Source organism: Aedes albopictus, chromosome 2 (genome assembly GCF_035046485.1).
Source record: "Aedes albopictus strain Foshan chromosome 2, AalbF5, whole genome shotgun sequence".
In the NCBI taxonomy this organism is placed as follows: domain Eukaryota; kingdom Metazoa; phylum Arthropoda; class Insecta; order Diptera; family Culicidae; genus Aedes; species Aedes albopictus.
In genome coordinates this window covers 153,700,060-153,726,836 of record NC_085137.1, presented here as the reverse complement: position 1 = coordinate 153,726,836, position 26,777 = coordinate 153,700,060, and the positions used below count along the sequence as shown (strand labels likewise).

The 26,777-nt window shown below is 43.8% G+C and overlaps 2 protein-coding genes and 1 long non-coding RNA gene across 3 annotated transcripts in view; 2 read left to right on the top strand and 1 right to left on the bottom strand.

Moving 5' to 3' along the window:
• LOC109420928 (adenylate cyclase type 10-like) overlaps nucleotides 1-2,703 on the top strand; it is a 78,866-nt gene extending 76,163 nt beyond the window's left edge. The window contains exons 18-22 of the mRNA XM_062850628.1: nucleotides 970-1,247; nucleotides 1,305-1,443; nucleotides 1,504-2,127; nucleotides 2,186-2,324; nucleotides 2,383-2,703. Of these exons, the coding sequence (XP_062706612.1) occupies nucleotides 970-1,247; nucleotides 1,305-1,443; nucleotides 1,504-2,127; nucleotides 2,186-2,324; nucleotides 2,383-2,583 (1,381 nt within the window). The 3' untranslated portion in view covers nucleotides 2,584-2,703. The remainder of the gene's footprint in view (nucleotides 1-969; nucleotides 1,248-1,304; nucleotides 1,444-1,503; nucleotides 2,128-2,185; nucleotides 2,325-2,382) is intronic.
• An 8,916-nt stretch (nucleotides 2,704-11,619) lies between these two features.
• Nucleotides 11,620-13,540, bottom strand: LOC109420901 (cytosol aminopeptidase). Its single transcript, XM_019695385.3, has 2 exons — nucleotides 13,173-13,540; nucleotides 11,620-13,108 (listed from the first exon to the last, which is right to left on the bottom strand). The coding sequence occupies exons 1-2, from the start codon at nucleotides 13,368-13,370 to the stop codon at nucleotides 11,684-11,686; spliced, it is 1,623 nt and encodes a 540-aa protein (XP_019550930.3). The 5' UTR covers nucleotides 13,371-13,540; the 3' UTR covers nucleotides 11,620-11,683.
• A 9,026-nt stretch (nucleotides 13,541-22,566) lies between these two features.
• On the top strand, nucleotides 22,567-24,788 carry LOC134285924 (uncharacterized). Its single transcript, XR_009996804.1, has 3 exons — nucleotides 22,567-22,781; nucleotides 23,044-23,104; nucleotides 24,522-24,788. It is a non-coding gene; the product is annotated as an uncharacterized LOC134285924 (long non-coding RNA).
• The last annotated feature ends 1,989 nt before the right edge of the window (nucleotides 24,789-26,777 follow it).

Below are 26,777 nucleotides of genomic sequence, written 5' to 3'. Positions count from 1 at the left end.
CAAGAGTAACCAACAGCGAAACGAGCCGATAAAACCCAAATTCAACAACCTCATCTACAAGTCCGGTTGTTACATAGTTCTAATCTGTAGGAGTCAAATGACTGCTGAGTAGGAATAATTCCATCCATGAAACCCTGGTGCACAGCTGATTGATTCCACGCGAAGACTATACTCTACTAGAGTGCCTCAGTAGACAAGTCACAGTACAGATAACACAGCTGAGCCTGAACCATGCAGCCCAGCAACTGTTGTGTCAGGTAGTCGGCTCCATACTGCCGGTAACAGCAACAGAGTCGGTAGATGGGTTCAAAAAGGCGGCGATATGGACAACGGAGAAATACACAGTCCATGGGGTTGGTGTCTACAGTCACATTCTATCTCGTAATTCATCATCGCTTTCCGTCATCAAATGTCTACTTCCAACACTCGCTATAAGTGTGCCTTCGAACAACAGTGAGAGCATGTTATTTTTATTGTCGAGACTGTTGCTCAAGAACCGATGGATATGGTGAATTCCGATGAAGAACGTGGGGTGAGGTGGGCGTTGGATTCAGATTGGTTTTCTACTTCACATAATCGTGATCTGTTCTGCGGCGGAGTTGGTTGATGTGCCCTATCTATCTAATTTGGGGAGACGCTTCTTTAAGCCCCACCAGAACAGTTTTTTTTCGCAATTTTACCACTCAATCTGTTAATTTTTCAACACATTTTGAGCTTATGAACTTCAGGCATTACGTACCTATGTCTAACATACAATTTTGGTTGGCTATTCGAATTACAATAACATTCGAGCTGAAAGTACATATTTACATTCATCCAGTAGTTACCATTTATTTCACAACTCAGCTATCCCTGAAAGCTATCCTAGTTTTCCGTGAAACCAAGTGAAATGCCTTAAAACCTTGGTGATGATAATTCATGTAATTCATGATGATGAAAATAATACACAATGTTCAATCTCAATTACAGCGTAATCGCCAAACTTCAGTTCGAGATCCTGTTTGGCAAGGTATGCCGAATGGTACGCAAACGGGAACTGCAACCAGCACGGCGTTCCAAACCGCTGTACTATGTCCTAATCGCTTCCCAGCTGTCTTCCTGCTTCGACGGAATGTTCCAACTGTTCCGTCGCCTTACCCAGTGGAAGCTGGCGCAGCTGGCTGCCGTGTGGAGCTTGAAGCACGCCCTGAAGTATAGGCGCAACGCTTCCGTGCTGGTTGAAGCGTTTGCCAGTATGTTTCAAATTGGTAAGTTCTAGTGATAACTTTGTAAGTGTGAATTAGATTAATCGGATTGCGTTTCAGCATTTCACATGGGGTTTTCCGATAATATTGCGTGGATGCAAGAGCGGTCGTTGGAAATTATAGCGGACAACGTTGAGCACATCAATATGGATTACATGAAAGCGGTCGTGAAGTACTACACCGCGTTGATCATGTGTCAGTAAGTAGTTTAAAATCCTATCTACGCGAGTGCAGAAGTAAAAATCCACATTGATTCCAGAACGATCCGTTCCACCAAATTGCTCTCGATTGAGCTGGGTCGTGTTGTCCTGAAAATCACCGATACGCTCCAGTTCAAAACCAGCGAATGGCATATAATCCCAGTTCTAGCGGAACTGCTGATGTCGCATCGGAAAATATCCGATGCCGTCAGTATGTTGCGAGATTTTCAGTCGTTGACCGATCGGTATCAGGACACCTCCGCCAAGGCATGGTACTACTCGATCGCAATGGACATCATGCTGGATACCAGTTGCTGCGTTGAGCCCTATAAAGACTGTGAGACTTTCTTCCTGAAGAATTGCGAAGCCCTGGGTTATCAACGGGATGCCTATGCTGTGACGAGGCTGTTTACCAACTTATGGCTGTGGTGCGTACGGAATGGGGCTTGGGAGACTGCCGATATATGGATGAACAAGTTACAGGAGGTTTTCGTGTTGACTCCGCATGATTCGATGATAAATGTCCACACGGCACTTCGTCTGCTGGAGGGGCTGATACTCACATTGGTCGGCAAGATTGAGGCGAGAAGCATTTTGGCAATTGTTCGTCTGCAGAATGAAATTGAGCGCTTGTGTGATAACATTGAAGATGCGCTGGCCATTAGCCGAAGCCATGAGGCGAAGTAAGTTCCGAAACTAAGCAATCACAGCTTCATTACCTCATATAATTTGTTGTTTCAGATTCCGATTGTGTAGAATATATTATAAAAAAGTTGTGAACGGTAAGTACAATGCTGTTGCCAAGCTGAGAAAGCTGAGGAAGCAGGCGATCGAACGCAATGATTTATTATGCGCCGAGAAGACCTTACACACCATTCAGGTAAGATTTTAATCCTTTAGCCAAGCATTCAAGTACATTGAATATTATATCCCACCAGTACTGGCGCTGTGAGCTGCCTCCGAAACTGGAATCGTTTTGGTTGGACCACTGCTCAAGCGTGGTAACCGGAAGTGACACGGAAGGAAGTGAACCCCTTGATCGATCTACTTCTAGCCGATACGATTATACCAGTTGTGTTTTGAACGCGGAACGAGTCTACCCATTTTCGTTACCACTCCCTCGGGCTAGGTATTTTTGAAGAAAAACGTTTTTACCAAAATTGAACGTAAAATCCGTACGCAATAATCACGTGCTAAAGGTCGTTTTGAAGGGCTTATTTTGCGTCATTCCAATATATTAAGTGTCTCGTTTTGCGTCATCCGGATCGTTTATTCATCGTAAACATAAACAAAACCTCCCGAAACCCCCAACGTAAACAAGTCTGGCAGTAGCATGTGCTGATTTTGGCCTAGCAGCAGAGCATCCTTGAATTAAGTCCGATAGCGTATATAGTCGCTGAATAAGCAAATCAGTCTGTGCACATTCATATGTATTTCCCAGCTTGGTTATATGCATAGAATACAAAGTTGGCGACACTATGCTATACTTCCTTCCGTTTCAATCAAAGCACCATTCACGTAATCAATCAAACGATACACACAGCAGCTGACCTCTATTTATGTATAGCTAGTAGTAGTATTATTAGCATTAGTGCACCTAGGGGCCCTTAGAAATCAAATCGATCTACGTTCGAGCGGTTGTTTCAGGAGTAGTAGAGTTCGCTTTCTAAGGGTTTTTCATTCACGGATTCTCGATCGACACAGGTGTTGTCCGACTATCAATGAATTACCATAGAATGGAAAGTGCTCGGTTTGGGATTCCGCGGAATAACTGATATTGGAACGGTCGAGATATTGTCAAATATATTTGTCTGCAGTTCCCGTGGGATTCACATTATCAAATTGATAGTGGTTTTTGCTTAGGATCTAATAATAATAAGTGACCAGAATTTCGCCATCCGCCAGGTGTTGCAGAAATGCCGCGAATACAACGTGTTCACACGTCACTTATTCATTGATTATGAGTGACACAATCGATCAAGATCAAGTATAGCAGATTATGCACCAAGAAACAGTGCAGATGACGAACGCACCCTCCGAGTTTTCGAACGAAAAGTGAAAGCGTACCATCTATGACAGAGTGCAAATGGAAGACGGAACGTGGAGAAGGCGAATGGACCACGAGCTGCATCAGCTGCTGAGAGAAAAAAACCTTCGTCCACATCGCAAAAATCGGGAGTCTACGATGGGTGGGTCACGTCATCGGGATATCGGATAACAGCCCAATTAAAAGGGCTCTCGACGTGAGTCGATTAAGTGGAGGTCGATTTGTGGACTCTTCGCAGAGTGTGAGACTGGAAACAAACAACTATTGACGAATAGTCGAAAACCAAATCGGAAGGAGACGACTCCTACGTACAACAGAGGATACTTGGCCTTTTAGTCTGACCGCCAAGATAAGCAAGATATTTATCACTCTTTCTTCTTCTTTTCCTTCTTCTTATTCTTCTTCTTCTTGGCGTAACGTCCTCATTGGGACAAAGCCTGCTTCTCAGAGTGTTCTATGAGCACTTCCACAGTTATTAACTGAGAGCTTCCTCTACCAATGACCATTTTGCATGCGTATATCGTGTGGCAGGCACGAAGATACTCTATGCCCAAGGAAGTCAAGGAAATTTCTTTTACGAAAAGATCCTGGACCGACCGGGAATCGAACCCGTCACTCTCAGCATGGTCATGCTGAATACCCGTGCGTTTACCGCCTCGGCTATATGGGCCCTTATCACTCTTTATGCTGACTAGAAGTACAGTTTGCCTTAAATTATGCTCTTAGAAAGAAATTTGGATTTTTGCAGTGATCGTCAGTGAGTTACAACGATATGGAAACTATTGAAAACGAAATGATACCCATCCACATTGAACACATCCATATACCCTATATATCATTCCCGTTTCCAGATCCTGTTTGCTCCTTGCTTCGTTCTGAAAGTTAATTGATGTACATCTCGTTATCATGATTGTATAGTTTTTCATTCAATCCCACAGGAATAATTTACAATATCTGGAATGGAAACATACCTATAGGTATAGACTCGCTAGGTAACACGGAAACAATACTGTGTGTTCGTGAAACAACACCACATTAGCCCTGGATCAAGATCTGGATACATCCAATTCAAAGATTCGATTTCATATCGGTGGAGAGGAATACTTTTGCAAAGCTTGACATTTGCTTCTGAGCTGGGGAAGAATAACAAATCAAGGCCATCCGGTACTGATGAATCGTGATGTTGAATTAGACATTTCTTTTGGTTCTTCAGTAGTTACAATTTTGCTGACAATCTTTAATTTAACTACATACTAGCAAGATCAACCTGCTGTAAGACGGCTAGTAGAAGGCGATGTTTGTAAATTTTATGCTTTCAATATTTTAGAAAAAAAAGTATAAAAATTCTGATAAAAATTGAGTTGCTCGTGGCGTACATATGCTGGCAGAAACTTGAGATGCTGAAATTATATTTGCAACCAAATCGACCATGTGCTGGTACATGGCCGATATTTATCGGACGTAATTGATGTTAGAACTTTTAGATGTCCTAACATCGACTCAGATTACTATCTCGTAGTTAGTAAGATTCGAGTTCGGTTATCAACCGTGTCGGACTCTAGGAACCAGCGATCGATGCATTTCAACATCCAGCGGTTTTCAGCAGATGGTACGGTAGTTGACTATCACCAGAAGCTGGACGAGCGGATAAGTGAGATCAACGAGAGCGATAATCTCAACACTCTGTGGGAGTCTATTCACGGAGCGATAAATACAGCAGCGCGGGAGGTGATAGGTACTGCTCAAAGATGACCTAGGAACGGGTGGTTTGACGAGGAGTGCCAGAGGGTAACGGGCGATAAGAATGTTGTCAGAAGCCGGATGTTGGTGTCGGGGACCCGGCAGAGCAGGGAGCGATATAGGGAAGCAAGAGTAGCCGAAAAACGAATCCACCGCAAAAAAGAAAAAAAGAGCACGAGGAAAATGTGATTGCTCAGGCGCAAGACAGTATGGAACAGAATGATATGCGGAGATTTTACGAAACTGTCAATGGCGTGCGGAGAAAAACAGTGCAACGACCTAATGGAAACTTGCTGACAGACAAGAAAATGGTGGCTGCCAGGTGGAGAGAGCACATCGAGGTAGTATTGAACGGTGGGAGTGGAAGAGCGTCGAACAGAATTCGAATCGACGACGACGGACAAGCTGTGGAACCTCCAACGCTATACGAGGCCAAGACAGCCATTAGGGGACTGAAGAACAACAAGGCTGCTAGGAAGGATGAACTCCCGGCCGAGCTTCTCAAGCATGGTAGTGAGCAGCTGTATCAACTCTTACACCGTATTATATTGAAGATATGGTAGGAGGAAGAACTGCCTGCTAGTTGGTTGGATGGTCTCATTCGCCCTCTTTTAAAGAAAGGGCATCGACTGGAGTGTGCGAATTACAGAGGAATAACATTCCTCAATTCAGCGTACAAAATTTTATCCGGAGTTCTGTTCTACAGGCTGAGGCCGTTTGAGGCCGATGAGGAGTCCTTCGTCGGCGAATATCAGGCAGCATTTCGTAGGGCCGATCAACGACGGAAAATTTTGGGAGTACAACTTGCAGACCTATCATCTATTTATTGATCTCAAGGCGGCGTACGATTCAGTGAAGAGAAACGAGTTTTGGCAGATTATGATCGAACATGGATTTCCGGCGAAGCTGATTAGACTGATTCGTGCGACGCTTGACGGATCGAAATCAAGTGTACGGGTTGCGGATGAAATTTCGTCATCGTTCGTAACCTTTGACGGAAGCATCGCCCTCTTTCGAACTTACTGTTCAACATAGCACTGGAAGGAGCGATAAGGAGAGCTGGTGTGCACAGGAGCGGAACTATTGTATTGTCACGAAGTTGCATATGCTCCAGGGCTTCGCGGACGATATCGACATCATCAGAATCGACCGTCGGGCCGTGGAAGAGGCGTTCGTACCTTTTAAGAGGGAGACTACGAGGATTGACTAAGTACATGATTCCTGGTGGTCAACGTCGGTCCGGCCGTGCTAGTGGTGACGAAGTGATGCAAGGTGGGAAAAAGTTTGAAGTTGTGGAGGAATTGGTTATCTGGTACTCTAGTGACGTGCGATAATGATGTTACCAGCGAGGTGAAAAGACGGATTGCGGCTGCGAATCGGGCCTTTTTCGGTCTGCGAAACCAGCTGAAGTTCCGCAGGCTGCAAACGAAGACAACACTCGCGTTGTACAAGACTCTGATTCTTCCGGTCGCTTTATATGGTCATGAAACGTGGACGTTGAAAAAAGTTATTTTTTAACTGTATTAACGAGATTTTTAGCCCTAAGGCTAGTTCATCTCGGGGCCCACGCTTTACTTCCCTTCCGAAGGAAGAACTCACATTTTGCGAGTTTGTCGGGAGTGGGATTCGATCCCAGGTCCTCGGCGTGATAGTCAAGTGTTCTAACCATCACACCAGATCCGCTCCACGAAAGAAGTTGATCGGAGAGCCTTTGGAGTCTTCGAACATAAAGTGCTGCGAACATTACTCGGCGGTAAAATGGAGGACGGAATCTGGTGGTGTCGCATGAACTACGAGTTGTACCAGGTATATAAAGAGATGGATATAGTGAAGCGAATACAACATGGCAGGCTGCGGTGGGCTGGGCACGTAGCTCGTATGCCGGAGGAACGACAAGCTAAAATTATACTCAGCAGAGAACCAGGAAGGGGTCGTCGGCTTCATGGAAGGCCGCGCACACGTTGGCTTTTTGCAGTTGAGGAGGACCTAAGGACTCTGAACGTTCAGGGCGACTGAAAGCGGTTGGCCCAGGACCGAGGCCAGTGGAGGCGGATACTTCAATCGGCGTAGACTCACCGCTACGAGTTGTAGCCCATCAAGTATAAGTAAGTTTAGAAAATTGAAAAGGTCATGGCCTCATAGGAATGGTTAATATCCAACTATTAAAATTAAATAATTTTGAGTTTGTTCAAGATAGTTAATGAAATATCATTTTTGCCCACAAAAAGTACACTTTTTTTGACACATTTGCCAACATACATTTTCCGTTCATTTTCGATTGCGTAAACAATAGCAGCATTAACTACACAGCAAAATTTTCTGAAAATTACACCCGACGTAAATAAAATTGACACATAAATTTCTATTCCATTTCACTGAAAGTGGAAAAGGACAAAGTTCTCAGTGTAAATTCTCCTCTCTTTTTAAATACGGAAAATGGTTACTGAACATTTTGCCCTTCCTTGTACCATTTCCCTATAAGGGCTGTATGCATATCAGAAGGAATTTTTCATCCTATCTTGATGCATGAGAAATCCCTTGCCTGAATCGCTCGAGAAACAGTCTTAATTCCAGCAAGAAATCGCTCAAGAAGTTTTTTAAGTATTTTCTTTCAAGCATGAAACTGGGCTTATGTTCGGGAATCCAACTCACAGACGCTGAATTAATTTATCTATCAAGTTATGGTTTTCGGGCGGAACTAATTGGGCTGCTTGGTGTCAACGCTATATAAGATGGCTGTATTTTACAAGAAGTGACCCATAAAATGATCATATTTGTATGATCATTTAAAGGTTTTGCTGATAATATCAATATGAATATTCGGCAAATGCTGTACGAGAGTTTTTGCTTTAACTCTTTCAAGATAAAATACATGGACACTGCTAGAGACAGAGGCAGGCTTTTTGCTTGAAGAAGATGTGAATGAAATGACTTTCCATAGGTTCTAATGACTATCGAATTATGAAAAAAAGGAATGTATATTAAGGTACCTATTCTTTGACATTGAATAAAACTTTCGGCAGCTAGAAATAGTCATTCAAAAATGACAACCATCCATCACGATTCTGCATAATTTACACCTACCAACTAAACCTCCATCATCTCCAACGGTCAAAATTATATATTTTCAATATCAAGACCAAATCGAAAGCTATGAATATGAAACGGCTTCCAACGGATATGTCCAACACTTCCACCAGCTGCCACCGGACTGTCCTCGTGCAGATCGATCTGGTTAACAATTCGTCTTCCGCCAAGCGAGGTAGGTATAGTAGTGGTACCTACATATCTTGCAACGAAAGCAACAACACGCACTGCCTCCGCTCAACAGAGAGAGAAACCACCGCGCCGGGAAGAAAATGGAAAAGAGCGAGAGCTTTTGAAAGTCAAAACGCACCGGTCGATGATAGTTCCAACTTAAACACGATGAAGTTTAAGTGCGTATATTTTAAATTTCCGATTGTCGTCATCCAGCTGAGCCACACACCGCGCCGTCGGACATCTTCCGCGCGAAGTTGATGGGCACGAGCCGGCCGCCATTTTCCAATGTTTGAAAATAGCACAAGCGAAGAAGAAAGTGCCATGCAGAAGATTCGCTCGTCAGAAAGCGGTTTGAATTTTGTCCGTTGGAAAAAATAGGTGTTCTGCTATATATGTGGGTAAGTAGTAGGTAACTGCGGTTGGGTGCTCCTGCCTGATTCATTCTGGAGTAGGCCTATCCTCGAAGCCGAGCCGGGGGACACAATGAATAAAAGATGCTTCTTCAGCAGTGGATGGTTTCATTATACCCGTTTCGATCGTTCTTCATTCGATCGAGTTCAAACGATTCACGTTGTCGAGCGAAGGTAGATTTTTCGGGACCCGTTCTTGTGCATCCGGTGTTCTATACATATATCAAGAATAGTTCTTAATCGAACACCGTATATGCTTGTTACACATGCAAAAATGATGCGTTGAACTCTTCTTACGTTCGACGGTTTAATGCTTCCAAAAACTGGAACCAAGGGACTGTTCCCATCAGGTATCAGAAGGCCGGCACCAGATGCACGATATCCTCCATTTGTGACGGTGCCGTTATAGTTACGCGTGAGAGTGAGAGTGCGCGTGTGCGAAGCCGCAAAAAAGAATATCAACAACAGCAAATCCACGAAAATCCTTTGGACGCGCACTCCCACTCTCACTTTGAAGCGGTACTATGTCGGCGCCGTGACATTCGTGCAATCGCCTAAATAGGAGGCTTTTCAGGGTTTTAGGTGATATCAGGGATATATCTCCTGGAACGCTTTTGAAAGCCCCTGGAACAATTCTGAAACCCTCTGAAACCCGTTGCAATATTTCTGAAACCCCGCTGGATGCCTCTGAATTCTGAAACACTGGAAACCCCTGAATGCTTCTGAAACACCCCTTGGACCCTTAAAACCCCAAGGATGATGATGTTAATGATGAATGTCTACTATTCATTATAGGGCATTGCATGGAAATCTCTCCTTCTCTTTCACTCTTACAGTAATTTTGTAAACAACAAGGCCACGAAACGTCAAAGTCCCATACAAAATCAAAACAGTGCAATGCCCTATAGCACGGTAACTAAGCCCGTCATTATGACAATTGATTTTTAGTGGGGTTCCTTCGTGGGTTCCCCAATGTGCTTGATTTTCTAAAACAAGGATCATATAATATGAATTAAACATGTTGTTCGAACGTGTAGAATATTTTCAGTGTAGCTCCATCCGAGCCCATCATCACGGAGAAACTGAAAAACTCAAAATTGGGTACTTTTAAACTCAATTTTGAGTTCTTTTTCATCTCCCTTTTCATGCGCTCTTTCTGTTGTTGTCAGAGAGTTAAGAGAGAAACAGCCCATTTTTTTTCAGTTCCGTGCGTCAAGCCAAAACTGAGTTTCTAGCACAGTACTCAAATTTGAGTGAATACAACCTAGTCAAAATTTCGGTTGGGTGGAAAAAACTTAAAATTAGGTATTTTTTTCACATGGAAGCAAGCGGGAACAACCCAACAAAAACATCGATTCCATCAACTCAAAATTGGCTTGACGCACGCAACCCCGAAGTTGGGTGGAAAGAACTCACTTTTGGGTAGTTTCGTCTCTCCGTGGATCTGATGCACTTTTCTTGTAAGTCCTAAGCACGAGCTGGTTGTGGGAAACCGTTGCGGCGCCGTTATAGTTACGCGTGAGAGTGCGCGTGTGCGAAGCCGCAAAAAAACAATATCAACAACAGCAAATCCACGAAAATCCTTTGGACGCGCACTCCCACTCTCAGGGCGCTGTTATAGTTACGGCGCCGACATAGTACCGCTTCAAAGTGAGAGTGGGAGTGCGCGTCCAAAGGATTTTCGTGGATTTGCTGTTGTTGATATTCTTTTTTGCGGCTTCGCACACGCGCACTCTCACTCTCACGCGTAACTATAACGGCACCGTTATAGTTACGCGTGAGAGTGAGAGTGCGCGTGTGCGAAGCCGCAAAAAAGAATATCAACAACAGCAAATCCACGAAAATCCTTTGGACGCGCACTCCCACTCTCACTTTGAAGCGGTACTATGTCGGCGCCGTCAGAGTGAACGCGAATCACAGCGTCGGCAGCTGCGTCAAACCATTCCATCGAGTGCTTTCACGCGCGTGCATGCACAAGTTGCTGTACGGGGAACTGATGGTTGCTAGGACCGTCTCATGATTCTGTGCGCCTGGTGTGTGATGTGTGCTGTTTGAGTGAATTCTTCATGACGGAATGGTTGAGTCAGGTCAGGTGTGAGTTTGGTCGTGGTTTGATCGTGCTAATTATGCTGATTGTTGTGATTCTGGTGCTGGGCACCGGTAATTTCGCTTCGGATACGCGTCACAAAGCGCGCCAGTGTGTCATGCTTCGCGTTGCTTGACGCGTGTATGAAAACTGATCGACAAACGCGTTGCGCATCGCTTCACGCGCCGCCTTACTATGTCATCGGCCTCAGGGTGCCGTTATAGTTACGCGTGAGTGGGAGTGCGCGTGTGCGAAGCCGCAAAGAAGAATATCAACAATAGCAAATCCACGAAAATCCTATGGACGCGCACTCTCACTCTCACTTTGAAGCGGCAATATGGCAGCGCGGTCACTCTCACTTTCACGCGGCACTATGGCAGCGCGGTCACTTTGAAGCGGCACTATGTCGGCGCCACTAGTGTACGGTGTGAGCCATAACTATAAGGGCGCCGTTATAGTTACGCGTGAGAGTGGGAGTGCGCGTGTGAAAAGCCGCAAAGAAGAATATCAACAACAGCAAATCCACGAAAATCCTTTGGACGCGCACTCTCACTCTCACTTTCACGCGGCACTATGGCAGCGCGGTAACAAGGTTCTCAAAAACTATAGAAGAGTGACCAGATAATCAAAATATGATGTTTGTTAGCTTTTATTTCAATATAGATCAAAAATAAATATTATCAAAAGAATTCATTTTACTTTTTGTCAGCCGTTTTCTGCACGCACATGTCAGTTTGCTTGCAAACACCCTGAGCAATAAATTCTATCAGCGTTCTAGTGGGTCGGCCGGCCATTCCCGCTCTTAGATACGGATAGTCGACCCCTTTGGTGGTCATAACGTTATGGGCATCGATGTGCATCCACTGTCCGCAGGGCAAAAACTCTCGCAGAAAAGCAGCTTGACAGCACGATTCTCCTCCGACGCCGCGTCCCACGTTCTGGACATCTACGTGCTCAGCAGAGCACACTTGCTGGGTGAAATAGTCCCACAGCGGCAACCTCCAGAGACGATCACCGGTGTGGACGCCAGCGTTCTTGATCCTTTGCCAGAGCTGTTCGGAGTTGGTGTAGACTGCGCTGCATACTCTTCCGAAGGAATCAACGACGTGCTCCGACGAAGTGGCCACATCCACGATGTACTTCGGTCCAAAGATTTCAGCATAGAGCAAGGCATCGACCAGCACCATGGGACCTTCCCGGTCGGCGTCCACCACTTCGATACTCTTTCCATTCTTGACCGGCACAACGTCTCCAGGCTTGATGGCGTTGCAGCCAATCATGTGCTCGCAGAGCGGAATCAATCCTCGGATGTTTACCGGCAACTTGAGCGAGGCGATGGCACGACACGTGGCCACTACGCACGCAGCCCCTGACATATCTCCGCGCATGTTTTGAAGTCCATGGCACGGCTTGGCACAGATACCGCCGCTGTCGAAGGTGTTGCCCTGGCCAACCAGTACAATCGGTTTCTCCTTACCGCCGGCTCCGTAGTAGCTGAGTTCCAGGAAAATCGGTGGCTGGCAGGATCCTTTGGAAACGGCTAGGAACGAAGTCATCCCTTGAGCTTCGGCCCAGCTCTTGACCTTGACCTCCACGTTGACTCCGGAATTGGCTAAGATTTGCACAACGTTCTGGGCGAATGTGGTTGGTGTCATCAGGTTGGAAGGCATTTCCTGCAGCTGCCGGGCCAAATTCTGCGCCTCCGCCTTAACAATTCCGATGCGCCATCCGTCGGCATCGCACGGTAGGGCTCGATCCACGTGCAGCTGGCAATGTGGGACAAACTTCCGCTTATTTGGTCTCTTCAGCTCCTGATTAATCCACACGCTCATGTGTGCTCCTTCTGCAGCCGACTCGGCGTGGCCCATGTCTTCCACGTATATGAAATTCGTTTCCAGCTTCTGCAGTTCGCGACATCCCTTGGCCACGGCATTCCGGATGGCTTCTTTCGATTCGTCCAACTTTTCCGCCGAGTTGTATCCCAGGCAGTCGCTTCCGAGTCCGCACACAGCAACCGCCTTGAAGGTGGGCTCCAGGTCGTAGAACACGCGCACTTCACCTCGCTTCGGGATGGGACCGGCCAGCCGGACCAACTCCAGCAATCGGCCGTTGGTTTGAGCCTGGGAGCAATATTTAGAAGTGCGGTTAACCAGGAATCCTATTCAAAAGTTCCGAAATACATACCTCATTATACCGCGCTCCAGCCGGTGTCAGCGTTCCGGTATCGAAGGCATCCTCTTCATCCGCGTAGATTCCGAGGATCAAACCCTTGGAAGGTGGGCTGGCACATTTGTCGAGCACCGCTTGGGCGTAGTTCCGGTGCAAGAGTCCCCCGAACGGCTTCGTAGCAACCGGTTTGAGCAAGCTACGCCATACGATCATTTTCGCGAAGAATTTCTATTGGTGAATTTCGCAGGTCCAATTGAGATTTCTTGAGCAGCCGGTTTAGAAAAAAAAAGGCTTCCGATTTTTTACTATTCGCTTGAAAAGGCTTCCCAGAATGTTAAATTTTGATGTGCTTCCAGCCAAGTTTCGAGAGAAAATGAAGAAAATGGTTGTCTCTGGCAGACTGATGGTAATTGCATGGCTTACTTGACTTTTTTTTGTCGGAGCAAAAAATTAAACACTCATGTTTATCACGTGGCCTTAGCACATGACAAAGTTTAGAGTGAAGCATGGAGTGAAGTCACATTTTTCTAGTTAATTTCGTAGGTCTCCCTGTTTTCGATAATATTCGACTAAATTACTTAAAATAATCAACATAATAGGTTTAAATAATTAAAAAAAGAGAAATCATATTATCGAAATGAAAATCAATCACATATAGGCATTAGGGTGCTGTTATAGTTACGCGTGAGAGTGAGAGTGCGCGAGAGCCGCAAAAAAAGAATATCAACAACAGCAAATCCACGAAAATCCTTTGGACGTGCACTCTCACTCTCACTTTGAAGCAGCATTATGGCAGCGCCGTTAGGCGATCAACTCAAAATTGAAATTTGCGTTCTTAATTTAAGATTACCAACTAGATTCCCATTCAAATTCTCATTGAATTAATTTACTTAAAACCTAGGATCTTAAAACAAATCGTACCATTTGACGTCTTTGCTTTGACTATTGTTTCAGTTATTCTTTCCTTTTTTAAAATTCATTACGGAAATCCAACACGCGCCGCCAAAATAATCGTCGGCCACGGCCATAACTCGTCCGGATCCGTTATATCCCACTCGAATTCAATTTGGTCGATAACGACGCCTGTTTAACGCCGTACCGATGGCACTAGCATATTTTCTACTTTGGAAGCTGTTTGTTACAGAATGAAAAATCAGCATTTCAAATCCGTCTTTATTTCCCACACGAATCCACCCGCGTACGTCATCGTGTCGGTACGCTCAGGCTGTCGCCATCTTTCGCAGGAATATTTATAGTTTTATCTGTATCGAATCAAGAATGAAATCTACACTTCTTTCTTTTTTGTTTGTTTGTTCACGATAGCGTAGAGCCAAGCTAGTGTTCTATAGAACCTAAACTGTTCCCTCAACTGAGTGTTCTTATGAGCGTGTTTCCTCCAGGATGCAACGGCACCATATTGTGTACCGTTAAAAGGGATAACTTACAACAGTTTTTGACTCGTAAAAATGTCCAATAAAAATACAATAGGGGTATTCACTAATAGTTATTTATGAAACGAGTTGCAAAAAGTTGATTTTTTCAGACGAGTCGTACATTTATCCAATCCATTGCCGAGTTGGATAAATACGAAGAGTGCTGAAAAAATCGAGTTTTGCAACGAGTTCCATAAAAAAATGCAATGATTTTTCCATAATGCAACCCATTTGAGTTGCAAAATGTTCATAATACAACTCAAATGAGTTGCATTATGAACATTATCTTCTGCTTCTTCTTTTTGGCTCTATTCCTCATTGGGACTTAGCCTGCCTCTCTTCAACTCAGTGTTCTTTGAGCATTTCCACAGTTTTTAATTGAAGGGCTTCCTTTGCCTGACATTGCATGAATTGTGTATATTGTGAGGCAAGTACAATGATACACTATGCCCAGGGAGTCGAGAAAATTTTCCCGACCGGAACGGGAATCGAACCTCCCGTCTCCGGATTGGCGATCCATAGCCTTAACCACTAGCCTAACTGGAGATCCATTATACAACATTTTTTTTTATTATGCAACTCATTTCAGTTGCATAATGAGCCAGTTCGTAAAAAATGGCCATTATGATACCAAAATGAGTTATATAATAGTTATTTATGTAACGAGTTGCGAAAAGATGATTGTTTAAGCACGAGTCGCACATTTATCCGACGAGGCTTGCCGAGTTGGGATAAATACGAAGAGTGCTGAAAAATCAAGTTTTGTAACGAGTTCCATACAACATTTTATGCAATGACTTTTTTCATAATGCAACTATTTTTCATTATGCAATTCATTTCAGTTGAATAATGAACCGGTACGGAAAAATAGGTCATTATGATACTGAAATGGATAGTATAAAATAGAAATTATGTTACTGAATTGCATAAAATTTAATTATGATACTGAATTGCATAAACATATTTATGCAATTCAGTATTATAATTTCTATTTTATACTAATCATTTCAGTATCATAACGATTTACTTTTCCGTACCGGTTCATTATGCAACTGAAATGAGTTTCATAATGAAAAATAGTTGCATAATATTTATTATGCAACTCATTTGAGTTGCATTCTGAACATTATGCAACTCAAATGAGTTGTATAATGAAAAAATCATTGCATAAAATTTTGTATGGAACTCGTTGCAAAACTCGATTTTTTCAGCACTCTTCGTATTTATCCAACTCGGTAAACCTCGTTGGATAAATGTACGACTCGTGCTAAAAAAATCAACTTTTTGCAACTCGTTACATAAATAACTATTAGGGGATTCACAAACAGTGTAAACTGATTAAACGTCGCAATCCCCAATGCAATCTTTGATTATTTCATTCGATTTTTCATGAAACATTTCAATGATAAGATAATCACATGAAAGATATGAGTTCCAAGAATCAGATCGTAACAGCTGTTGCGGGACATGTAACCGGTTCCGTAGGGTACCCACAGGGACACATACAGATTTTCGTGTATAGGCTCGATTCGACGGTTCAAATGCCTTGATTTTCTATTTAGCATTTGAACAGGAAGCGCGATAATCAGCACAAGAGTGCATTGGCTACATGCGGATATTTCGGAATTGGATCCGTTAAGATTCAGAGAGGATTTGTTTTTGCTTACTTTTCTTTAGTATTGAGGTTTTTTTTTTTAAATTTTTTCGACCAAAATAGGCATGAGATTGTTTAAGGTGATGTTTTTTCATACAAAATTACAAGGATGACCAGGAAAAGCATCATTGGGGGATAATCTGCTCAACAGACACAAAAACAGAATGTTAGGGTAGTGTAGGTCTGAGGCCGTCTTCCACAGCAAAAGTAAAAGCCAGGAATACTATCTCCTCGTACCCACTAAACCATTCCTATGGTCGCCAAGCCCTACGTCTCTCCGGAACCACCAAGAAGGTATTGCTTCAGAGAGGGGCTAGTGCACATCGCACCCTCAATGTTAGCTGCGTAGCCTAGCAGCAACGAACATCGCTGACTCGCTCTGGAGAGTCCATCACGGTAACATGCTGGCGCTTAGCCAGTTTCCCGAGTGTTCCTCGACACTCCCTTTGTCCTCGGAAGGCGGGCAGGGCCAACCCCGTTCGCGCCCAACTGCTTTGCAGACATCAAGAACTGATGCCCACGTGCAACCCGATCTGACCTGCTGAAGGCAAGGGTATCACTACCCTTCAGGCCCTATCAGCTGCACCAGAAGGTTGCTGACAGCAGGGTCTCCATCTGCCCCGACCCTTGCCGGGGACCCCTTTCCAACCGCGGGCTCGAATCCAACCCAGTAGACCGACGCCACGACAGTACCGCTACCGGGACTTCCTCTCCGCGGCCATTTAATCGCTGTAAGGGTCGATCTCGACCGTAGGGCACCGGTATGACCTAAGAAGCCGACTCCGAACCCCTGGACCACCTCTTGTACTGCATCTGGACTAGCCATTCTCCGAGTCCACGTGCCACATCTTCTGTAGCTCCCAGACGATGTGGGTAATAGCCGTTAAAACGGCGTTCCAGCCAAAATCATCCCTACACATCCTCTGGACCAAGTTGTCCGGAGTTGTGTCCTCCCCGCATGTGGCAAGCATGCGGTCACGCATTGTGCGAAAACGCGGGCACACGAACAAAACGTGTTCTGCCGTTTCCTCTAAACCATTGCACACTGGGCATTCGGGAGAATCCGTATGCCCGAAACGGTGTAGATTAGACTGCCCTAAATACAAAAATGTCGAAAAATTCCACGGGGCACCCTCTCAAATCGTGCCTTAGGATGAGAAGAACATCCTGTGAAAGATTCAGCTCAATCGGTTGAAAACTGAGCTGGCGCAAATGAGTTGAAGGTTTGTATGGAATGTTCAGTCCAAATATATGGGAAATTGGATGACCTCCAGTCTCTCATACAACACGCCGGTTTCGCGAGTTCGATTTGGCTCAAAATTGAAAGAATAGCAGTTGATACCCTAATGAACAACTTTGTAGAAGATCATATCATGATAAAACTTAATTTAGTTGCGGTTTTATCCAAAGAAAGCAGGATGAGGACATCTTCCCCCGTTTACTCTGGGTTGTTATATATACCACGTGTTGGTCGGCCGTAGCTTGCGCGCTACATCATAGGCAGCTATGTAATTCTACATTGTCTCGATATTCACCCACATGCGTGAGCAATGGAAATGAAGGACAACATAGCCGCCTATGATGTAGTGGGCAAATTTTGAACGGCAAACACGTGCTGCATGTAACAACCGAGAGTCAACGGGGGGAGATGTCCTCATTCTGGCTTCGTTGGCTAAAACCGCAACTAAATTAAGTTTTATCATGATATGGTCTTCTACAAAGTTGTTCATTAGGGTTTCAACTGTTGTTCTTTCAATTCTGAGCCAAATCGAACTTGCCAAATCGGCGTGCTATATGAGAGACTGGAGGTCATCCAATTTCCCATATATTTGGACTGAAAATCCCATACAAACCTTCAACTCATTTGCGCCAGCTCAGTTTTCAACCGATTGAGCTGAATCTTTCACAGATTGTTCTTCTCATCCAAAGGCACGATTCTAGAGGGTGGCCCGTGAATTTTGAAAACTTTTTTTTCGCTTCATACAAATGTGGGCCGGTCTAGTGTAGATACTGTCGGAAGCAACCATGACCTGTAAGGACCTGTGTCAGGTGGAATGTAACTTCCCCATGGCGCCTATTAATCCAACTATCTACCCTCGGTATCAACCTATGGGTCCACCTTTCTTTGGTGGAACTGTCCCACGCGCGCTGCCATTTGACCATAGAGGCCATCCTGGCAGTCCTGCGTATGCCTCTTGTGCCGCGCATTTCGAAGCACTCCATGTCCTCACTGATAAGAATGCTGATAGGCACCATACCAGTAATGACGCAGAGAGCGTCGTGTGACACGGTACGGTGCGCGCTCGCAACCCTCAGGCACATAAGCCTGTAAGTACTTTCCAGCTTCCGTCGGTAGCATTTAGTACTTAGCGCGGTGCCCCACGCCGGGCCGCCATACCTAAGTATGGACGTAGCAACACTAGCCAGAAGTTTGCGCTTACTGGCGTACACCGCAGAGCTACTGGACATCATCCGGGACAGTGCCGCAATAGCTGTGGAGGCTCTTTTACAGGCATAATCGACGTGGCAACCGAAGGTAAGCTTATCGTCGATCATCACGCCCAAGTGTTTGACGGAGCGCTTTGACAGGATAGTACACTCTCCTACACTGATCTCCGTCTGCTGCTCCGACTTCAGGTTGTTAACAACCGTCACCTCTGTCTTGTGGTGAGCCAGCTCCAGTTTCCTGGACCGCATCCACGCCTCCACAATTTCACCTCCTCGATCGTTTCACCGTAGACTTCGAGCGTAATGTCGTCGGCAAATCCGACAATCACCACTCCCACTGGATACTCTAACCTCAACACCTCGTCGTACATGACATTCCATAACACCGGACCCAGGATGGAATCTTGCGGGACTCCTGAGGTTATGTGAAAGCACTTCCGACCCACCTCCGTGTCGTAGACTAGTACACGATTCTGAAAGTAACTTCCGAGAATCTTGTACAGGTACTCCGGTATCCCCAGACGCAAGAGCGCATCGGCAATAGCAGACCAGCTGGCGCTATTAAACGCATTCCTTAATCCAGAGTCACTACCGCGCAAAAGCGAATTCCCCTTCTCTTAGGCTCGAGTGCTTTCTCGGCGGTTTTTGTAACCGACAAGATAGCGGCTACGGTGGACCTCCCCTTCCGGAAGCCGTACTGGTTACTCGAAAGACCATTTTCGCCCTCGATGAACCGCAACATTCTATTGAGGATGATCTTTTCGAGCACCTTCCCCGCCGTGTCAATCAAGCATATTGGTCTATATGCCGACGGGTCTCCGGGTGGTTTCCCCGCCTTTGGCAATAGTACCAGGTTCTGCCTCTTCCAAGCTTCTGGGAAAACTCCCTCGTCCAGGCATTTCTGCATAGCAGACCTGAACATCTCGGGAGCCTCTGCAATAGCTACTTTTAAGGCCAGGTTCGGAACTCCGTCCTGACCTGGGGCCTTACCTATGCTAAGGGACTTAGCCATTTCTGCAAGTTCCACATCGGTGACCCTCTCCTCATCGCCAGCCCCAGTTCCCGGCTGTCCTACGAAAGGAGGCCAAGGATTAGGATCATGACGCGGAAAAAGTCCTCCAATGATCCCCTCCAACATCTCTGGAGATTGCTCTGTAGGAGCCATCACACCTCTCGTCTTGGACATAACGATCCTGTAGGCGTCACCCCACGGGTTCGTATTGGCACTCTGACAGAGACCTTGAAAGCAGGCCTTTTTGCTTGCTCTTATCTCGGTCTTAAGCGCGGCTTTTGCAGCGGCGAACACCACCCGCCGTTCGTTTCGCTCTTCCTCCTCCCTCCATTTAGGCGCATGTAAAATGTACGCATATCGCCTCCACTTTAACATCTTATGCAACATTTTATACGATCACTGGTTGACTGGGAATGCCTGATAATGAGCATATTGTAATTATTGACAATTATTCGGCTTATATTTCAAGTACAGAGCTAAAACTATGCATAGAGTCACATGAAGAAATTGTTGCCAGCCAGCAATGTCTAATGGAAGTCACTGTAGATGTCAATTCTACAACAATTCGTGGCAATGGAGATAATTTCCCACTTACAGCCCCGATCAATACATCGCTATTTTATTTGTATGACCAGGCCAAGCCCGTGCCCAAGGGAGGGGGTTTAGGGAGTAATACCCGTTCAATTTCAGAAATTCCGTATACTAGGTGGCCCTCCGCCTTTTTCTGAAATTGTTCGCAACCCCTACGGGCCTTGGTCAGGCCTAGACTATCTCAAAAGAACTTTGGAATAGTTCATACAATTCGCTACTGTTCATAGTGCAAATTGCTATGGTAGCAACTGTAGATATCAAGGACTGAACTCCAGGATCATTTGCGTTTAGACGACTTTGGAATATCCCAAACGAATGTGGTAACATCTCTCTCTCTCTTCTTGGCGTAATGTCCTCATTGGGACAAAGCCTGCTTCTCAGCTTAGTGTTCTATGAGCACTTCCACAGTTATTAACTGAGAGCTTCCTCTGCCAATGACCATTTTGCATGCGTATATCGTGTGGCAGGCACGAAGATACTGGTAACATCTATCAGTCTTCAAATGGATCCAAAACGATGGCAACTTCACTCTGGATAGCGGATATGACTACTGTTATGAGAGTAGATCTGAAGTGCTCCTCTCCTGCGTAGTTTGGTTGGTCTGGAATATTCCAAAAGAATGTTGGATTGATTCGTACAATTCTAACGGAGTCATAGAGTACAGTTGGACAAGCGTTCACACAGAAAAAAAAATCTTAAAATTAACTCAACCGCATTCCATTTTATCGCTTAAATTGGCATCGTGTAATTACAATACACGCGGAAGTTTACGCTTGATGTCATGCACATATGAGGAATGCCAAGAATAGCACAAATTTACAGCTCCATTCTGAAAATTACACTACATTTCTCACAATGTTGTACTGCCCATTAAGCGCTTTACGCGAAGTTATCTTATTTTTTAACGACCTTGCGTGTAACGCCATTGTTGCGAGCAGACCGAACAGTCGAGCTGGAGTACGGCAGCCATTTTCAGTAAGTGAATTTCCTTATCCCAGGACTCCAGAACACATCGGCTGGTCTGATACAGTCCCGATTCGTTCGTTGGCGGCTCGTTAGATGGGCTGTCTCGATAGTTAAATGTTCGCTGGTTGGGGCAAACCCCAACTAAAAAGCACTGTCAATGTCAAAATTGATGTCAAAACGAGTATGACGTCTGACCGCCGTCGCATCGCAGCTCCTATATACAGACCGTTTGTGCAAGTATGTGAGTGTTTCGTGACGTATTTCTCGTCACTTACGTGTGTCTAGAGCATTTTGACCAGTTGCCAGTTGCCCCAAGGAACGAACACGATTCGCTAATCGGGGCGCAGTCGTGACCCAACGAGCGAATACTCACTGTAGTACTTTCTGCCATCCAAGACACTCCGAATTCTGACGATGCAACATCTACAGTGTTGCAGACGCTGAACATCGATCCAGCCGTTATGGCCATATTTCCAAATCAACGAATCTCTGTGGCGGAACCACTATCAATGAAGCTGTTGGCCGGCGGTGTGTCGAATCAAGATGAATCATTACAACAGCCATCTACTTCGCGACATGTAACGGAATCGATCAAAATTCAGGAAACTGCAGAAATCGCAGATCATATGACGATGATGGAAACAAACGACCCTGTGGACGAAAACCAGTCTCCAAATACCAAGCGACCAAGAGCTACTGAGATCCAGAAAAGTTCCAAGAAGTATGCTTCTTCCGATATGAAGTTTCGCTCTTTCGAAGTCAACTACAGCAAACTAAGCGAAAATGTCCTGTCCAAGCTGGACATATTGCAGGAGTTCAAGGCCACGAATCCCAATACTGCTATTCCAAGTGATCTACGAATAACGAAGATGGACACGACAAGCCTGGTCAACAGCATAGATGATCAATTGAGAACCATTGACACCGACATAAAGGCTAGTACCATGGAAATGGTTGCGAAGCAGTTACTTCGCAAATTCCCGTGTCTCGAAAAAGTCGATGATGACGGGTACAGAAACGGTATCAGCCACATCGCACTGAAGCATAAAATGATTAACCATAATGCGTATTTGAATCGGTTTCGAAAGTCATCAGAGCAGCAAGCTCCGTCTGCTAGCAAAGGTCGAAATGTGCGAGCTGGCACACTTAAATGTTATTGGGAAAACTGGAAGCTTCGTCGCGACAAACCGACTTTGCTAACCGAGGACTTTCTCAAATCATCACAAGCGTATGTGACACACAGACTAAACGACAGCAAAGATCTTCTTCAGCTATTGTCGGAGTATCCAGTGCTGAGACGTAGAGGGCTGCTAAAATACCACTTTGAACAGGCCACGGGAGTATCAATTGACGAGCTGCGCAAATAATATGACCTGAAAAGAGCGAAGATCGTTAACTATTCAGAAACAGCTGGCCGAAAGTTTAAGAAACCTAACAACGACTGCACCGATCTGGAAGTCCTGCGGTTCTTAGCTTGCTTGGTGGGCGAGAAAATAGATGATTTGGTTACATACAGAGAGGTACGTAATGGCATAAGTTTAAGGTATCCAACAATACATAAGCTACACGGTAAATAGCATAAAAATAGATAGTCAGAGAGACGCCGATAGGAAAGGCTGAAACAATAAAAAATTGTCTATATTTCAGTTCTTGAGTAAATATAGTTCACTATTTTCGGGACTTTTCCGGCTTGACAAAACTTGTTTCTCTTAATCTAATCCTAATCTTGATTGCGCCATACACAAATAAAAATATTTATATTAACATACATCATAATCACAGATCGGAACCCGCATCGATGAAGTTCATTTGGATTCGCCCGGACCGTTACTGGTTTCTGTTGGTAAGTTGTCATGCATCGAACTTTTGACACAGACACATAGACATGTTACTTTGCATTTGGGGCATACTGGGATCATGAACTATAATAGGACATGCTCATTAGATACCCCATCAGGCCTGAAGACGTTAGGTGTAAGGACATTTAGCATTAGTACGCAAGGCATTAAGATATTAAGCACAACAGACGTTAGGCATAATGGAGTTTGGTACAATAAGCTTTCAAAAGAATGTGACAATGATTTTTCATGAATGACACTAAATGACACTGTCGATTTCTCTTCATCAATCTTTGCAATGCCTTATTACAGAATGTTTACTAAGTTTTCCAAAGTTTTTTGGTTAAAATACGTAGGAGAGGACTTTATCTTGCAAAAGAAACAAAAAGAATGACGATTTAGTTTGTTTTAATCAAGTTATTAACGAAAAAGTCAATCGACGAAGAGAAATCGATCAAGTCAGTTAGGCCATTATGAAACATCATTGTCTTTGTCTGGCAAATTATACATATCGTCCATTATACCTATCGAATTTATGCCTATGGAATTTATGCCTATCGTATTTATGCCTAACGTCGCGCACCCCTTATTAAAGTACAAGAGTTCAGTAATAAATTTTGAAAACGACGTATTGACAATGGTGTAGCATTGATTATAAGCCGTTTTCAAAATTGGTTACTGAGTTGTAGTGAATTTTTGTATGGAAGACTATAAACTCTCCGTTTTTTGAATGAAATGATACAAGAAGTCTGGGTATTATGATTTCATGCCTAATGTTGCTGTTTTGGCTGAACTTTGAGTCACTGGGTTGTTGTATTCTCCATTTATTATCTTTTAAATAACGCAGTGAGAGTTCTACTAAAACAGCTGTAAATTGGGCAAGAAATCACAATACCCCCGCCACTTGCGCCATTTCATTGAGGAAATGGAAAATAATTTGATAAATTATTTATCATCTCCCCAGCTCATTACTACAAATATTGACTCGACGGAACATAAGCATGTAAAAAAAAACAATCAAAAACGCTTCTTCCTATTGCACCGTACGCAATGTTAGGCAATAAAAGATTAAGTTAGTGACACGACAATTTCAAAACGTTTCGTGTCTGTTTGTCTGTGGTTCTTACATACATATTCAGTTTAAAACTCCAATAATGTTCACTCACTCGTACTGTAGTGAAAATTATGGCTTCGGTTGTTTTCTAACCTATTACAATGAATGAAACGGTTTTTTTTTTAATGAAAAATCATAGCATATCAGTGCTTTATTATACCAAAAATTGAACCTCGGTGAACTCACAATTTCCTCTGTCGAAAATAGGATAAGGAACTGCCGAATTCGTAATTTCTCTTATATTGATAATATCGATGCGATCAATATTGCTTTTATCATAATATGTGAACATCTACTTTCTTGTACAGATATGGGACAAGACACAGCGATGTATTATGTCTACGTCGACCAGGTCCGCCTATCCGAAGGCACGGATGATGTCATTTGCGCCCTGCAGGATCTACTGTGCATACATTTTGTGCATAATTTTAAATATTTCAAGCCAGCATCAAAATTCCTGGAGTTGATGCAGCAATACCTCTTACAGATAATTCCATCATCCGGATCCAAATCAAACGCATATCGCGTGGGAAATCAACAGCGAGTTGTTCAAAAAGTTATTGACCATTTGTCGAGTCACGAATTCAACTAGACTATAGATTATAAGTCGAAGCACCTTTATAGTAGGCCCAAAACACTGTATTTGAAAAATCCATTGAATATGTGGATGGCAGAAACCTAAAACTTTCTTGTAACAAGAACCAGATGATTAGAACAAAAATACACGTGATTCTTAGTGGAACAAAAGAATATGAAATATTAAAATGTTTGTGAAATCTAAGTAAATCGAACTAAAACTCAATAAAATGTTTAAAACTAACATACTAATTTTATTTCGTTGCATAGAAAACTTCATCCGCAATGCTGTGATTTAAATGTAAGTTTAGCTGATTTCAAATTGAATGAAAATAATTTTTCTCACATAATGCTTAATACACATTTCCATCACAGCATTGCATTTGAAACGTCATCTCCAGATGAATATTTGAAAAGGGCATATCTGCTTTTTTGTAAACAAACATGTTTCTGTCTCTGTAGGGCCCATCTGCATCCACCCACGCACATCAACACCCTTAACAGATAGCTTGAGAACACTCTTTGTTGATGTGCGATGTGCGTGCGTTGTGCGTGTTGATGTGCGTGGGTGGATGCAGATGGGCCCTACAGAGACCAAAACAAGTTTGTTTACGCAAAGCAGATAGGCCCTTTTCAAATGTTCGTCTACATTTTCATTTTTTGCCTCCATTTAACAATTTTAAATGAAAATTACGCGCTGTATGAAATTTGATCTAGGACTTGTAAATTTCATTCTCACTTAAAAAAATAATCATGTAAAATTCATCCCACGTTTAAATTTCCGCCAACCATCGCATTCCCCTTATGTGCATTATTAATGGCGTAATTTTACATGAAAATTTTTATCTGTGCATAGCGCAAATAACTACTGTATAGCTATAAATCTCAATGACTAACCTTCAGGACAATTTGGACAAACATTAACCACGGCGCTGTTATAGCTACGCGAGAAAGTGCGAGTGCGCGTGTACATACCCGCAAAGCAGAATATCAAGAACATAAATTCTATACATGTAAATGCAAACTCGCACGCTTGATTTGGCGCGGCACTATAACAGTGCAGTCAGTCCTCCAGTAGGTACGATAACCATAGTTAATTAAGCCACGTTAGTCTGTAAAATGGATATGACTACCACTGTTACAAGTGTAGACCTGAAGTACTGCTCTACGTTTGATTGGTCTGGTATGTCCCAATTTTTTTTTGAATGATTCGTATAGTTTCAAGGGGATCCTAAATAACAATTGGATATGTGATGTTACAGTTTATTGCAAAACTTTCCAATATAACGGCTCTAGATGTCTAGGACCGAACTCCAGGACAGTTTGGATAATGATGTATGTCACAAAAGTATATAACAATTTATATGAATCTTTAAGTGTTAGGTGAGTATGGAATGTTACTAAGTATAGCAGATAAGACTACTATTACGAGTGTAGATCTGAAGGTCTGGTATTTGTAGAAGTTTAGTTTATATAGAACATCCCATATAAATTTTGGAATATTTCGTACAATTCCAAGGAGGTTAAGAAAGTTCAATTGTTTTACCGAATTGAACTTCATTACCACCACTCTAAAGTTGGAAGAAAAGCAGTAATGCAGTGGATGATTGGTCAGGTATATAAAAGCATCCAGGTTCTGGAAGTTGCATACATAGCCTTAGAAGGGAAACCTGCTCCCTCAGGAAGTCAGAAGTCCTTGTAAAAACTCAATATCATTTCCCGTCCATATTTAACCTTGAAAGTTAATACCCGTTGTACCCAATACACGAACAGAAACTGAAGAGAGAACAGAGCGAAACGAAGTAAAAGTGCATCCGATTCAAATGTTTCGGGGCTTGCGCGAGCTACGCCCATTAAAATTCAGCAGCTTCGTATAAAAACAATCACGTTGACGAGCGGAAACACTGTACATACGGTAATGTTTTGTTGCTCTTCCGTTTGGTCCGGGCTAAATCTACAGTTACATAACGGTCACTTTGCCATGCGAG